Source organism: Pelophylax lessonae (genome assembly GCF_965119305.1).
Source record: "Pelophylax lessonae genome assembly, chromosome: 1".
NCBI classification, from domain to species: domain Eukaryota; kingdom Metazoa; phylum Chordata; class Amphibia; order Anura; family Ranidae; genus Pelophylax; species Pelophylax lessonae.
In genome coordinates, this window is record NC_138768.1 from 342,424,491 (window position 1) to 342,439,411 (window position 14,921).

Here is a 14,921-nt window from a genome sequence, read left to right on the forward strand (position 1 = left end):
TCCTCACACAGGCAAATGCAAACCCACACAACAATTATGCTATTATCACCTTAGACGCCGAAAAGGCAATCGATAATGTAAGTTTCCAGTGGCTACGACTTGTCCTGTTGAAATTTGGCTTCACAGGACCCTTCCTCCATCTAATATCAGCCATGTATGCCTCCCCCACCGCTAATGTGGTCACCTCTAACCTCATCTCGGGACCCATCCCCCTCCATAAAGGCACCAGGCAAGGCTGTCCACTCTCCCCTCTCCTCTTCAATTTAGCACTTGAGCCCCTTTCCCGACACCTTTCTTTCACATCTACCATCACAGGCATCCGAGTTTGCCATGAGGAAATAAAATCCACTCTTTTTGCCGATGATATTCTGTTGTTTACTTCAGATCCGTCTAATGATATGAACCATGTCAAAGATTTCTTTGATAGATTTAGATTGTGTTCAGGACTGCGTATTAATTATGCAAAGAGTGAAATACTTCCCCTTGGCCAACCACATATGCTTCATTGGACCGCCAACCCTCCATTTACTATTGCTAAAACTTGTATAAAATATTTGGGCATTTACATAGGAAAGTCCTCCTCCTCCCAGTACCATCTAAATTACACACCGCTAATTTCAAAACTGTCCAAAGAGCTCGACAGTTGGGCTAACCTTCCTCTGTCCCTTTTAGGCAGATGCCACCTATTTAAAATGGTCATCTTCCCCAAAATGTTGTACCTCCTGCAGACCCTTCCTTTGCTTATAAAACATGACGACATTAAAACTATACATAAATCACTTTCCAAATTTTTGTGGAAAGACAAAAGACCTTGGATCTCTCTCTCCAAACTTTATCCCCCCAAATCCCTGGGGGGGAGCTAACCTCCCGGATATAAGGTTGTACAACCTATCATGCCTATTGAGAGTGGGTATGGATTGGATCAGCGGTTCCTCCAGGTTCCAGGTAACTTTTCCTTAGAATCACAACTGTCTGGCCCCCTAACCTTGGTGGCCATTTTACATAGCAAATTGAGTGATCTTCCCCCAAGCCTGAAGCAAAACATCTTATTCAGGGATACCCAAGCTGCATGGAGAGAAATCAGGAAGCAACTGAGCCTCCCCAAATACATTTCCAACCACCTCCCCATACCAGGCAACCCTTCCCTACAAGCTCTGAATCTGGAACCGATATATTCATCTTGGGCTGCAAAAGGGTTGCAAGCTTTCTCTCAACTTTTTGACCTCACCACTGGGGCTCCTCTCCACTTTCGCACCATCCAACAGCTGTACAATATCCCTAATCACCATTTTCTATATGTTCACCAATTAAACGCCCATGCCATGGGGCTCTATGTCGGAATAAGACGAAGAGGTTTGCAACCTCCATACTGGACACCCTCCAAACATTGGACACCCTCAAACTTTCACAAGTTTACCGCCCTATTCAGGCCACTCTTCTGGATACCCATGCTGAGTTTAAAAGGTCTTCCTGGGATAAAGACCTCTCCGCCTTCCTGGCTCCAAGCAATACCTCCTGGTGGGCTATAAGACCACATGCGCCTTTATCAGCAATGAATTTTGGAGGGAGCAGCAGCTGAAAATACTCCACTATGCCTATTCACCCTTCTCATCCTCACCTCTCCATATACCGTTTCAAGGATGCTCCTGGTGCCTTGCTCATTGCCCTACACTCCATCATAGGCTTTGGAGCTGCCCACATGTTTCTTTGTTTTGGGACAAAGTGGAACAGCTGATTTAGACAGTTACGGGGCTTCAACCCAAGAAAAAACCCTTTTCCCCTCATCTTTGGCCTTCTAGATAATAGACCGCCACTTGTTACAATTACCCATAACAAGATACAATCCTCCATCATCGCAACCCACAAGGCTTGGATCTCCACCTGCATCATGATCGCTTGGAGAGTTATTCTCAGACATTGGACATCCTCCTCTTCCCCATCTGTCAATGAAGTCAAATCAGATCTGGATGCCTTCCTCAACAATGACCATCTTGACTTGACCATCTTCAAATCCAACCTTCCTCGTTTCCAGAGAAAATGGACTGCCTGCACTGTGAAGTTCCACCCCGAGCTCTTTATGGACTGTGTGCATACCTGGCGAGCTGGAAACGACCAGAAGTCTTCCCCTGGAGCTACATTCCTCCTTCTAAATTCCTCCTTTTACAGATCCTTCTTAGCATCTCCTCACCTGTCATTACTACTGCTCCATTCACCATCCTAATTCTCTTCTATATCTCAGGTGCTCTCTTGGTGAATTCGTGATTCTTGATAAGATTACTGCAAGTACCATTACTTGCTGTCTCCCCCCCCCACTGGGCTGAATACTTGAACTAAGTACCACATGGTATACCACATAGGTTATGGACTGTATTACATGCTAACCATGTTGACCTTGCCTTATTATTTACCCTCCCTCCCCCCTTCTCCTTCCACCCCCCCATTTCTCACCCTTCCCCCCCTTTTTCCTTGTTCTTCCCCCCCCCCCACTTCCCTCCTTTCCCTTTCTGAGTGAAACACTGGCCCCACATTGATCCTTGATTCTATGGTTTTATCACAACAGACTGGGCCACTCCCCACTGTTGCACTATCTTCAGTGTTTTGCATTGCAATATGTTGTTTTGGATGATGTTTTCCCTTGTTAACGTTTTGAAATACAATAAAAATGTATTTTAAAAAAAAAAAAAAAACATGCTACACAAAATTTTGTATATTTTTCTGCAAGTTTTTCCATCAGGTAGTAATTAAAGAGGGTGTGTTGTGGAAGAAGAACTGGCAGTGTTGATAAAGAATGATAAAGAATCCTGAGGGTAAGGGTAGAAATCAAGGTATTGCATAAGGAAGCACTTTTTGGTGACGTATGATACCAATTTCTATATTCTAGATGTGAGCACATATAACACTTTATTTTATTGATTTTGGGTTGAACATAACACACTATATCTTGTTTTTGTTTCTTTTCAGAGCATTATCAGTGGATGTGAAGATCGGCATACAGCTTTGAATTTCACCTGTGGAATAAGGATTACGAAAAACAGGACGCACATATATTTTTACAAATGCACTTTACTTGAGCCAGGAATTGAAAAGGGACTGTTTTGTGTTGTTCTATGAACTGTTTTGTGGACCAATATTATTTATAGGGAGCTGGATGTGGAAAATTTCACATTTTTCCTGTGAGGGTGCAGGGTGTATCCAACAGCCAGGAAAATAATATTTTCTAGGAAATTTGTTCTAGTCTCATATAAATGTGTACAAACATATTTATAACTTTAAAAAGTGTGTAATTTATCTTTAATGGGCCTGTCACTATGATTGAATTAGGTTTTGCTACAAAATGAATGCATTTGTTTTACTATTTTTCTATACATGTGAATAAATATCTTGTAGCAGTATTAATTCAGATTTTGTTTTGATGAAAAAAAAAAATAACAAAGAGCCACAGCAGAATTTCCAATTTCCAGAATTAGATAGTATATGAATGAGGAAGACCTATCACTTGATAACAACCAGGATAAGAATTCAAGGAGAAACGGAAAATGTGGCTGTAATTCAGTCAACGATCTCTGACGGCATCATAAAGGTTTACGAGACCATCAGAACTGTGAGACTGAACTGTACTTCCAGTCATCAATCTCTCCTTCTCTCAATAGCATTTTTTTATGGAAGATGCAGAGCAGGTCTAGGATTTTAAGCTTGTAAAAATTTTATTGAGGAATTGTAAGAAAGAAAAGGGATTTTACAACATAAAATTGGTAAGTAGAGAAAAGAGAGACTTGGTTTATGATGCCATGTGATCCCTAACCTGTCAAAATGTAGCCTATTAAGAGCTCCATAGTGATGGAATTTCACACTATATTAGATGGAAATGCAAAATAAGCATGCATGTACAACATAGAAAATGTCCAATGCCTAGGATCAAGGTTTTCTTTAGTTGAAAACACAAACCCAGAAATCTATTGGATTTTCTTGCTAAACTGTTTAAAAGTAACACTTGTAAGAATTATTAGCATTATGAAACTCTTAGCAAATATGTATTTATTTTTCTTGAATTGACAACCAGCATGATCAACTTGGCATCACTAAGGAATTCAATACAGATAAAGGTGAAATAATTTAATAAAAACACAAGAAAATGTTGCCTTTCCAATCATTTACTCAACAAAAATATTAATAGATATAATTGCGTACTGTGGTCTCAGAAGGTGTTATTGTCTGCTTTAGAAGAAATTACTTATTTTAAGTGCCTGATATCAGTGACTTTTTTGAGCACTGCTCCATGTTAAATTCCTTCATCTACAAAATGTTTGTGGCTTTACTTGTATGAGCTGCCAATATCAAATACACCTACCACATTTCAATGAGACTGAAAACAGGGTTTGGCTAGACCAGTCAGGAACCATTCATTTATTTTTGGTGAGCCATTTCTTGGTGGATTTACGCTGGATCATTTTTCGGTTGAAAGAACCATTTCCATTTCAGATTCAGGTTTTTTATTTTCAAAATTCATATGACTGCAAGCTTCCTAAGCACTGAAGAAGCAAAGAAACCCCAGGTCATAACAGTTCCACCATGCTTCATATCAGGAATGAGATCCTTCTCCTGAAATGCTGTCATCAGTTTGTCCTATATAGGTCTAATTTTTCAAACAGTTTTATATTTGATTGATTAGTCCAAAGCACATTGGTCTAGGTCTGGTCCATTGGCCTGGTCTCTTTGTCTGAATGCCCAGTGGAAAACAGTAGTCTTGTTCTAAATTTTTTTTTTTTTTTTAGTTATTGACAGCAGAGGCTTTTACCTACAGATCCCAAGCTGAGATTTTGGGGGAGACTGCTATTACCGAAATTTCCCATCATTTGAAATCTATTCTACTTTTAGATTATTATTTTTACAGTTGAATGATTGTTTTCAAATAATTTGATGATTTTTTAAAATAACTCTCATAGATATCCACAAACTTTTTTTGAGGGCTTTAACCCTTTCACTGCCAGGTCCGCTGTACGGACCAATAGCACTGCTTGCAGTTGGCCAGGTCCGTACGCTGTCCGTACGCTGTGGACCTTATGTCTCCTTCTGGTTTAAGCTCATAGTCACTTCAGTGACCACAACCTTATCACAAAATTGTTCAGCAGATTCTGCTTAACAATTCTATAACTACGATCAGCGGATTACAATCTGCTGTTTAGAGTTAGTCACCTAAAATGTGACCCCCCCCCTTTCACTGGTGCTGCCTACCTATTCCTATCCCTCCAATAAACCTGCTACCCTGGCCACTAAGATGCCTCCCTCCTTCCTCTACCACTGTCACCCCCCCCCCCAGCACACTTCTCACCTCTAACAGGAGCTGCTTACCCCCCATCCTCCAGCACCGACCTCTGTGGTTGGATGCAATGGTCGGCTTCCCCCTTCTGCCTCTCATGCCGACAATTGCATTCAGCCACAGTTGTAAAAAAAAAAGCTGTACATCAATCCCCCACTGTGACCCCCCTGAAGTGCCCCCCTCCTTACCGATCCCGGGCATCCGTCCATGCAGCTCTGCAGACCCTCCACCTCCTCCCGCCGGCTGCAGCTGCTGCCCCGGGGATCGTGACAGCCTGGATAGAGGGGGGGGGGTTGGTAATGTGTTTACCAGCCCCCTTTCCTAATTAAAAAATAAGCCACTGTGATCCCCCTTCCCTGCAGCGCCCCCCCTCCTCACCAATTATCAGTGTCCGGTAAATGCAGTGCTGCAGACTGGCTCTCTTTGCACCCCATCCCACCGGCTGTAGCTGCTGCCAAGATACCAAGTGCAAACATGTGTTCAACATGTGTAAATATGTTTACACATGTGTTTACTGGCCCCCTTTCTTTCTTGAATGAGCAGAGCAATCAGTACCGATTGCTTCTGTCCATTCATTACTGAAATATAGTAAACACAGTTTACTATATTTCAGTTTGTGAATGAACAGGAGTCTCTACGCAGGGCTGCAGAGAAAGGGACGTCTTCAGTCCCTTCCTTTGACTCAAAAAAGAGACATTAGGGGTCTGTTCAGACCCCTGATTTCTATTCAAGCCCCTCCCACCTTGAAAAAAAATCATATTAAAAAAATTAAACTGTGCCTGTAAAAATAAAAAAAAACATAACCCCCGCCCCCCCCAGAAAAAAAACATAGTAGTGCCCCTTTCACATGGGCGGACCGATTGGGTTTGAGTTTTTCAGGCGGACTCATTTGGTCCTCCTTTTTCCTCTGGGGAGCAGCGAATGTAAATAGACTTATGTCCGTTTACACCTGCCTACATGTATATATTTAGCAAAAATATTGTCTTGAGAAACATTTGTGCAAATATCATGAGGCCCTCTTTTTATTCTACTGTAAATGTGCTTTAAAAAAATATATGGTTTTGGGGGTCTATTGAAAACTCTGAAAGCTGTAAGTGAAAAATAAAAAGCAAGGGAAAAATTGCTAAATTGGTCTGGCCACCTGAGTTTAAAACTATAGCACAGGGCCTGGCAGTGAAAGGGTTAAATAATTTTTAGTCTTGGCATGATGACAGTACTCATCAAAAGCAAATACTAGACCCAAGAGATCTGAGGTTTAAATGAAACAAGTTCTGTTGCTGAAGTGGAGCAAAACAGGGTGGATATCACTTTTGTGACACCTGTCCTTTTGAGTTTTTGAGCACATTTTGACAATAGACTGGTAGTGGACCTATGTTGGATCTATGGACTATTGGATGTTAACTGTCTTTTTATGTTTACATCAGGCTTCCTCCGGTCCATCACATTAGATCCAGAAAAAACATAAAAGGACGGTGTGTTTTTTCTGTGAACCTGGATGGATTCGTAGGTAGGCCTTAAAGTCTGTTTACATCCATCTGTCCATAGACCAACATGAAGCTGAAATCGTAATCAATAAAAGACCCAGCGCCCAGAACACTTGTGTACAAAATTTTTTTAAACAATCCATAGAAGGTGGCACAGTGGTGTAGTGGTTAGCACTTTCACCTAGCAGCAAGAGGGTCACTGGTTCAAATCCCAGCCACGACACTACCTGCCTGGAGTTTGCATGTTCTCCCTGTGCCTGCGTGGGTTTCCTCCGGGTACTCTGGTTTCCTCCCACACTCCAAAGACATGCTGGTAGGTTAATTGGATCCTGTATAAAAAAAAAAAATGGCCCTACTGTGTATGTATGTGAGTTAGGGACCTTAGATTGTAAGCTCCTTGAGGGCAGGGACTGATGTGAATATACAATGTATATGTAAAGCGCTGTGTAAATTGACAGCGATATATAAGTACCTGAAATAAAAATAAGAAGGCTATGTGAAAAGTGAAGAAAATATATTAGGTGCAATATCTGTTAAATGAATTATAAATAATAATTAAATATTATTTTAAATGGTGGATGATTCTTAGAGCGAAGAAGAAAAAAAATCTTATTAAAGTGCAATGCATAAAAAGAAAAAATTCACCAGGTTAAATAATGCAATCTTAATTACAAAATTAAAGCATCGCCTGATTGGAAGGAAGCACTGCTACAATGTATCCCTGCTAACAGACGGTTAGAGCAGTGGACATAATATACAAGCGCAGATCCCTAGTATCTGGCGGACACCAACTATTGTGAGTGTTTTGAACTTAGATTTTAAATAAAATACCTATAGTCATACAGTGTAATAACACTATGTGTGGCATTCCTCTTTGTTTCTCCATGTGATTCTATATCTGATTGAGCTGAGATGTGGAGATCAAGGAGAGAGGAGTCCAGAGTGTAATTTAATGTAACTAAGGCTTGGCTGCTGGTTTTACCAGCAAAATATCTGGTGAGTTTACCCAGGCGCATTGATTATTGTGGTGATCTTCACTGATACACTGTGAGCACCTTGGAATTGTCTTAATCAGCACATTGGCACTTTTGTCAAGGGAGGATTACAACATGGACTATGTTTAATTGAACTTTAATTTTGTAATTAAGATTGCATTATTTAACCTGGTGAATTTTTTCTTTTTATGCCTTGCACTTTAATAAGATTTTTTTTATTTTTTTTTCTTTTCTCTGTTTTTTGCACCTGCACTTTGTGTGCAAAAAAAAAAATATTTAGTATTTTTGTATTTTTGGATATATATATATATATATATATATATATATATTGATTCTGATTTATTTGCTTTACCGCATCACATCAATTGTTCACTGGCACATATTTGTTGGGGGTTTTATGAATATTTAATATTTATTATTTATCATTTATAGATATATATTAACTTATTGGAACACAGGCACTTCATGTTAGCACATACTTGCACTAGCACTTTTTTCATATGCTGCACATGAGATTTTAGTTTTTATTCACTAAATATCCACTATCTAAAATACTATATAAATAAGTATTATTAAGAATCATCCACCATTTAAAATAATATTTAATTATTATTAATAATTCATTAACAATTCATTTAACAGATATTGCGCCTAATATATTTTCTTCACTTTTCATGAAGCTGAAATCGACAGGTGGACCTGATCAGAAGGCCCTTGTAAAAGTGGCCTAAGGAGGTTCTAATCATTCTGAAAAATCTTCTTCCAGTTTCATCAATTTAAGCTGTTGGTGAATGTAAGAGTGTACATTTTCCATATGACAAGGCTGTATTTTTGGTCATTTCGATTATGAGATAGAATAGGAGAATAAATGTCATTTACCTTGTATGTGTAGGCACTGTTTGAATGAAGATCTAAGGTTTGCCTATTCAAATATACTATTTATATAATTATAAATTCAACATATTTCATGGGGTGTACTTACTTTCACATGACTGTATTTTCAATAGTAAAACACACTTGTTAGTATTTTTTTTTGCATGTACAATGGTGCATAGTAAATACTGTTATAATACCTTTTGGTTGTCCTTGTATGATCTATACCAGGGCTCAAAATTTTAAGTCCTGAGCTACTAGCCAGGCCTTAAAGTTACTCGCCACTTGTTGCCCCACCCAAGCCCTACCCTGCACCGCCCCTAAACACGCCCTTGTAAAATATCTCCTAAAATTACACTGTTAAATGTTTTATTCAGAATTAAGTTACAAAAATAAATATTAACAACAACAACAACCGAGAGAGGGAGTTTGACAGAGAGAGACGGGGGGGGGGGGGGGTTGACAGAGAGAGGGGGTAACAGGGATAGAGAGGGGGCTGACACGGGGAGAGGGAGCGGACACAGAGAGAGGGAGAGAGGGGGTGACACAGAGAGAGGGAGAGAGGGGGGTGACACAGAGAGAGGGAGAGAGGGGGGTGACACAGAAAGAGGGAGCTGACACAGAGAGAGGGAGCTGACACAGAGAGAGGGGGGTGACACAGAGAGAGGGAGAGAGGGTGGGTGACACAGAGAGAGGGAGAGAGGGGGTGACACAGAGAGAGGGAGAGAGGGGGGTGACACAGAGAGAGGGAGAGAGGGGGGTGACACAGAGAGAGGGAGAGAGGGGGGTGACACAGAGAGAGGGAGCTGACACAGAGAGAGGGAGAGAGGGTGGGTGACAGAGAGAGAGAGAGAGAGAGAGAGAGGGTGGGTGACACAGAGAGAGAGAGAGAGAGAGGGTGGGTGACAGAGAGAGAGAGAGGGTGGGTGACACAGAGAGAGAGAGAGGGTGGGTGACAGAGAGAGAGAGAGAGGGTGGGTGACAGAGAGAGAGAGAGAGAGAGAGAGAGAGGGTGGGTGACAGAGAGAGAGAGAGAGAGAGAGAGAGAGAGAGAGAGAGAGAGAGAGAGAGAGAGAGGGTGGGTGACACAGAGAGAGAGAGAGAGGGTGGGTGACACAGAGAGAGGGAGAGAGGGTGGGTGACAGAGAGAGAGAGAGAGGGTGGGTGACACAGAGAGAGAGATAGAGAGAGAGAGAGAGAGAGAGAGAGAGAGAGAGGGTGGGTGACAGAGAGAGAGAGAGAGAGGGTTGGTGACACAGAGAGAGAGAGAGAGAGAGAGAGAGGGTGGGTGACAGAGAGAGAGAGGGTGGGTGACACAGAGAGAGAGAGAGAGAGAGAGAGAGAGAGAGAGAGAGAGAGAGGGTGGGTGACAGAGAGAGAGAGAGAGGGTGGGTGACAGAGAGAGAGAGAGAGAGAGAGAGGGTGGGTGACACAGAGAGAGAGAGAGAGAGAGAGAGAGAGGGTGGGTGACACAGAGAGAGAGAGAGAGAGAGAGAGAGAGAGAGGGTGGGTGACACAGAGAGAGAGAGAGAGAGAGAGAGGGTTGGTGACACAGAGAGAGAGAGAGAGAGAGAGAGGGTGGGTGACAGAGAGAGAGAGAGGGTGGGTGACACAGAGAGAGAGAGATAAAGGGGGGTGACACAGAGAGAGAAAAGGTGGGTAACACAGAGAGAGAGAGGGTCGGTGACACAGAGAGAGAGGGTGGGTGACAGAGAGAGAGAGAGAGGGGGTGGGTGAGACACAGAGAGAGAGAGGGTGGGTGAGACAGAGAGAGAGAGGGTGGGTGACACAGAGAGAGAGAGGGGGTGGGTGACAGAGAGAGAGAGAGAGAGAGAGAGAGAGAGAGAGAGGGTGGGTGACACAGAGAGAGAGAGAGAGAGGGTGGGTGACACAGAGAGAGAGAGAGAGAGAGAGAGAGGGTGGGTGACAGAGAGAGAGAGAGAGAGAGAGGGTGACACAGAGAGAGAGAGAGGGTGACACAGAGAGAGAGAGGGTGACACAGAGAGAGAGAGAGAGAGAGAGAGAGAGGGTGGGTGACACAGAGAGAGAAAGGGGGGTGACACAGAGAGAGAAAGGGTGGGTGACACAGAGAGAGAGAAAGGGTGGGTGACACAGAGAGAGAGAGAGAGAGAGATAAAGGGGGGTGACACAGAGAGAGAGAGGGTGGGTGACACAGAGAGAGAGAGGGTGGGTGACAGAGAGAGAGGGTGGGTGACACAGAGAGAGAGAGAGAGAGAGAGAGAGAGAGAGAGAGAGGGTGACACAGAGAGAGAGAGGGTGACACAGAGAGAAATAGAGGGTGACAGAGAGAGAGAGAGAGAGAGAGGGTGGGTGACAGAGAGAGAGAGAGAGGGTGGGTGACAGAGAGAGAGAGAGAGGGTGGGTGACAGAGAGAGAGAGAGAGAGGGTGGGTGACACAGAGAGAGAGAGGGTGGGTGACACAGAGAGAGAGAGAGGGTGGGTGACACAGAGAGAGAGAGGGTGGGTGACACAGAGAGAGAGAGGGTGGGTGACACAGAGAGAGAGAGAGGGTGGGTGACACAGAGAGAGAGAGAGGGTGGGTGACACAGAGAGAGAGAGAGGGTGGGTGACACGGAGAGAGAGAGAGAGAGGGTGGGTGACACAGAGAGAGAGAGGGTGGTGACACAGAGAGAGAGAGAGGGTGGGTGACAGAGAGAGAGAGAGAGAGAGGGTGGGTGACACGGAGAGAGAGAGGGTGGGTGACACGGAGAGAGAGAGGGTGGGTGACACAGAGAGAGAGAGGGTGGGTGACACAGAGAGAGAGAGGGTGGGTGACACAGAGAGAGAGAGAGAGGGTGGGTGACAGAGAGAGAGAGAGAGGGTGGGTGACACAGAGAGAGAGAGAGGGTGGGTGACACGGAGAGAGAGAGGGTGGGTGACACGGAGAGAGAGAGGGTGGGTGACACGGAGAGAGAGAGGGTGCGTGACACGGAGAGAGAGAGGGTGGGTGACACGGAGGGAGAGAGGGGGGTGACACGGAGGGAGAGAGGGGGTGACACGGAGGGAGAGAGGGGGGGTAACACGGAGAGAGAGAGGGTGGGTGACACGGAGAGAGAGGGTGGGTGACACAGAGGGAGAGAAGGGGGGTGACACAGAGGGAGAGAGAGAAGAGGTGACAGAGAGAGAGAGAGGGTGGGTGACACAGAGGGAGAGAGAGAAGAGGTGACAGAGAGAGATGGTGTAGAAATACCACTATAAATAGACTATAAATTATAGACTGTTGTGTGATCCTCTGCGCTTAAAGGTCAAAGAAAAAATATATAGATAAATCAATATCACAAATGCTGCTACTTAATAGTTAATATGTAGAATTGAAATTCATCAAAAAACTCTAGGTCTTTCTGACTAAAATTTCAGTAGTGGTGGTAGCCTCTTACCATTCATACAATAGGTTCAATTGAATCACTGCGGGTGCTGATGTACCACAATGAAAATATAATAAACCAAACAATTATAGATATAAACTTCACAGACAAGTAAATGCATAAGATGAATGCATAAATAAAATAAAATAGAATCAATAAGAGTCCATCAAAAGTCCACTAAACTTGAAGTAGATGGAGCAGGAGGAAACTGTTCATACATAAAGGGTCACTAATGTAGGTTTATAGGGAACACCCTTGCTTGCCACCACCAATGTGCCGGGAGTATTATAGCTGGATTTTAGACTTCCCAGAAATAGATGCCTCCCCACTTTCATGGAACAGGCACATATCGCATGTGACAGAGGGACAGAGAGGAAGATGACAGGGACAGAGGGGGGGTGAGAGGGTAGGGAGGAGTAAGTCCGGTCATCTTATACACACTCAGTCAGAGATGTTCATGTAGCTGCTGGCTGCTAATTAAACTTTCACACATATACACACAGCGCGGGCTGCACTGAGTGTGTGGGCGGGCACAGGGAGAGAGAGAGGGGCGGGAGAAAGCAGAGCAGATTCAGCCTCTCCCATTCCTGGAGGGGGGGGGAGCTGCTCACTGGGCTATGAAACACACACACACAGCTGCATATTCCCCCTACAGTACAGCCCTGTTCTTACTCGCCCTGCTCATCAATTCACTCGCAAAATGCGAGCAGGCGAGTTGAATTTTTGAGGGCTGATCTATACACCAACATAGATTCACCAGTAAATCAGGCATGTTGCAGTTGCTATAGTTAGTTTATGCAACTACACATTAAACAGAAAGGTAGTAAGTATTTATCCTACCTCAAAGGGCAATTCTGTGAGCTCTAAATTCCCAGATACATCCAGTCTCTCAAGGTTTTCACAATCTCCAAGTTCTGGAGGAACTTCTTTCAGATAATTAAAACCAATGTTGAGTTCTCTCAAATGTCTCAGACAACCTGTTAAAAATAAAACATGCATTTAATTAAGGCAGTTATACTTTAATATTTCTACTCCTTACTCATAAAAGTTAAAGCCACTAATACTACTTTAATAATTTTTAAAATATGAATTTGCTTTATATTTTGAATAATTATAAGCACTATGCATATTTATTTTTGTGCAGTGCAGAAATAATTGAGTGTCTGTATTTTCAAATATATAAATTATTTAATAAAGGAAAGTGACAGGATATCAGTGAATACAAAAGCACACCAGATTTACATCTTATAGAAGCAAGTGCAAATGAGTATAACAAGTGTCCAGCATCCTCCCTGAATATTGTAAAGATCTGCAAGACTGCTATGTTGCTGCAATCTTTTACTTTTTACATATGTAATACATTTTTATCTAAGGTATTTTGATTTTTTAAAGAATGAATTCACACCTTAGCTTCTTTACCATATTCAGGCTTATCAAACAAGTTTGGAAACATAATCATTTATCATTTTCCTTTCTTCTTTTGTACCCTGAGAACTATACTGGGTTCCTAACTGACTGCAAGTTCAAATTTACTGCCTGATGGTTGGTAAAGAAGTCTGCCAACGTCTTCAAACACAATAGTTACATGAAAGAAAAAAAAATGTAATTTTTTTTTTTAGATGTGTATTCCTCAGAATTGCAGCTTCTTGCACAGCATCCCAACAATACTATGTTTAATTACAATCTGTCCCTATTGTAATATACTAAAATACATTTTAACATACCTCTTTAAAAAAAAAAAATATCCATTTAGGCTTTATAACTTGAACATATAAAATAAACTGAATTTTACCTCCAAACAGCAGGAATTTTATTGTCAAGACAACTAGCATTAAAAAACAAAAAAACATATAAGCATTACATTTAGCAATACAGAATTCTGTTAAATGTAAAAGGTATACTTATAATGATTAATACACAAGCCTCATTTTTGTTCTGTGACAGTGTAATTTTCTGCTCAGTAAGAAAACAGTTTTTGGATTCTCTCATTATATTCACCCTTAATTTACTCACTAAATAGCAGTTATTTTTCTTTGTAAAATATTTCCCCTGGATTAAAAAACCAAGTGAAATGTACTCCATCCTTTGTGTTGTAGTTAGTGTGCTGCAGTTTCCCACAGTGCTAAAGAAAGTTTGAACAGCATGCAAGTTCCATCAGTGCGGCATGAGTGCAGTCTAACCAAGATCATAGAAACCTGTTCAATCATATCTGATATTAAGTGCGTGGACCAGTGAAACAGTAGGATAATGTGCTTCCTCTCGCAGTGCTGAGATAAATAGGTCCAACTCAATTGATATTCAATATACCAAAATATTGGCTTTATTAGTAATAAATACATGATGGCATTTTTTTAATAAATATATGTTGTCTTAAAGGCAATCAAATGCACATTTTTTAATATCAAGGTTTCATGTAACATATGGCAACTAACTTAACAAATTTTACGTAAAGTATCGTTTTTTAATGGTTTAAAATTCTTATAGTTATTTTCTTAAGAAAAAAATGTATTGAGCCACATACATATATATATATATATATATATATATGAAAGCATTATTGAAAAGTCACCAGCACACTATAATAGCTCCAAAGATGGACATTTATTAATGTCACAGAAGAAAGTGTGACATTTTAGGGTCACTATGGGACACTTTCATCATGGCAACATTGACTAAATTTAGATGACATTAGAGTGAGGACTGTCCCACACAATAGGCTCACCTCACAAAATAACTTTGCAGGATAAAGAGTCTTTAAAAAAAAATACAAGGGGTTGATCTACGAAAACTGGAGCGTGCAAAATCTGGTGCAGTTCTCCATAGAAACTAATCAGCTTCCATTTTTTTGTTTTTGTTTTTTTATCAA

At 41.8% G+C, this 14,921-nt stretch overlaps 1 protein-coding gene across 1 annotated transcript in view; it reads right to left on the reverse strand.

Annotated features, from left to right (window-relative positions):
* LRRC2 (leucine rich repeat containing 2) overlaps positions 1-14,921 on the reverse strand; it is a 410,134-nt gene that overhangs the window by 129,515 nt on the left and 265,698 nt on the right. Inside the window, exon 5 of the mRNA XM_082245752.1 lies at positions 12,896-13,032. Within this exon, the coding sequence (XP_082101878.1) occupies positions 12,896-13,032 (137 nt within the window). The remainder of the gene's footprint in view (positions 1-12,895; positions 13,033-14,921) is intronic.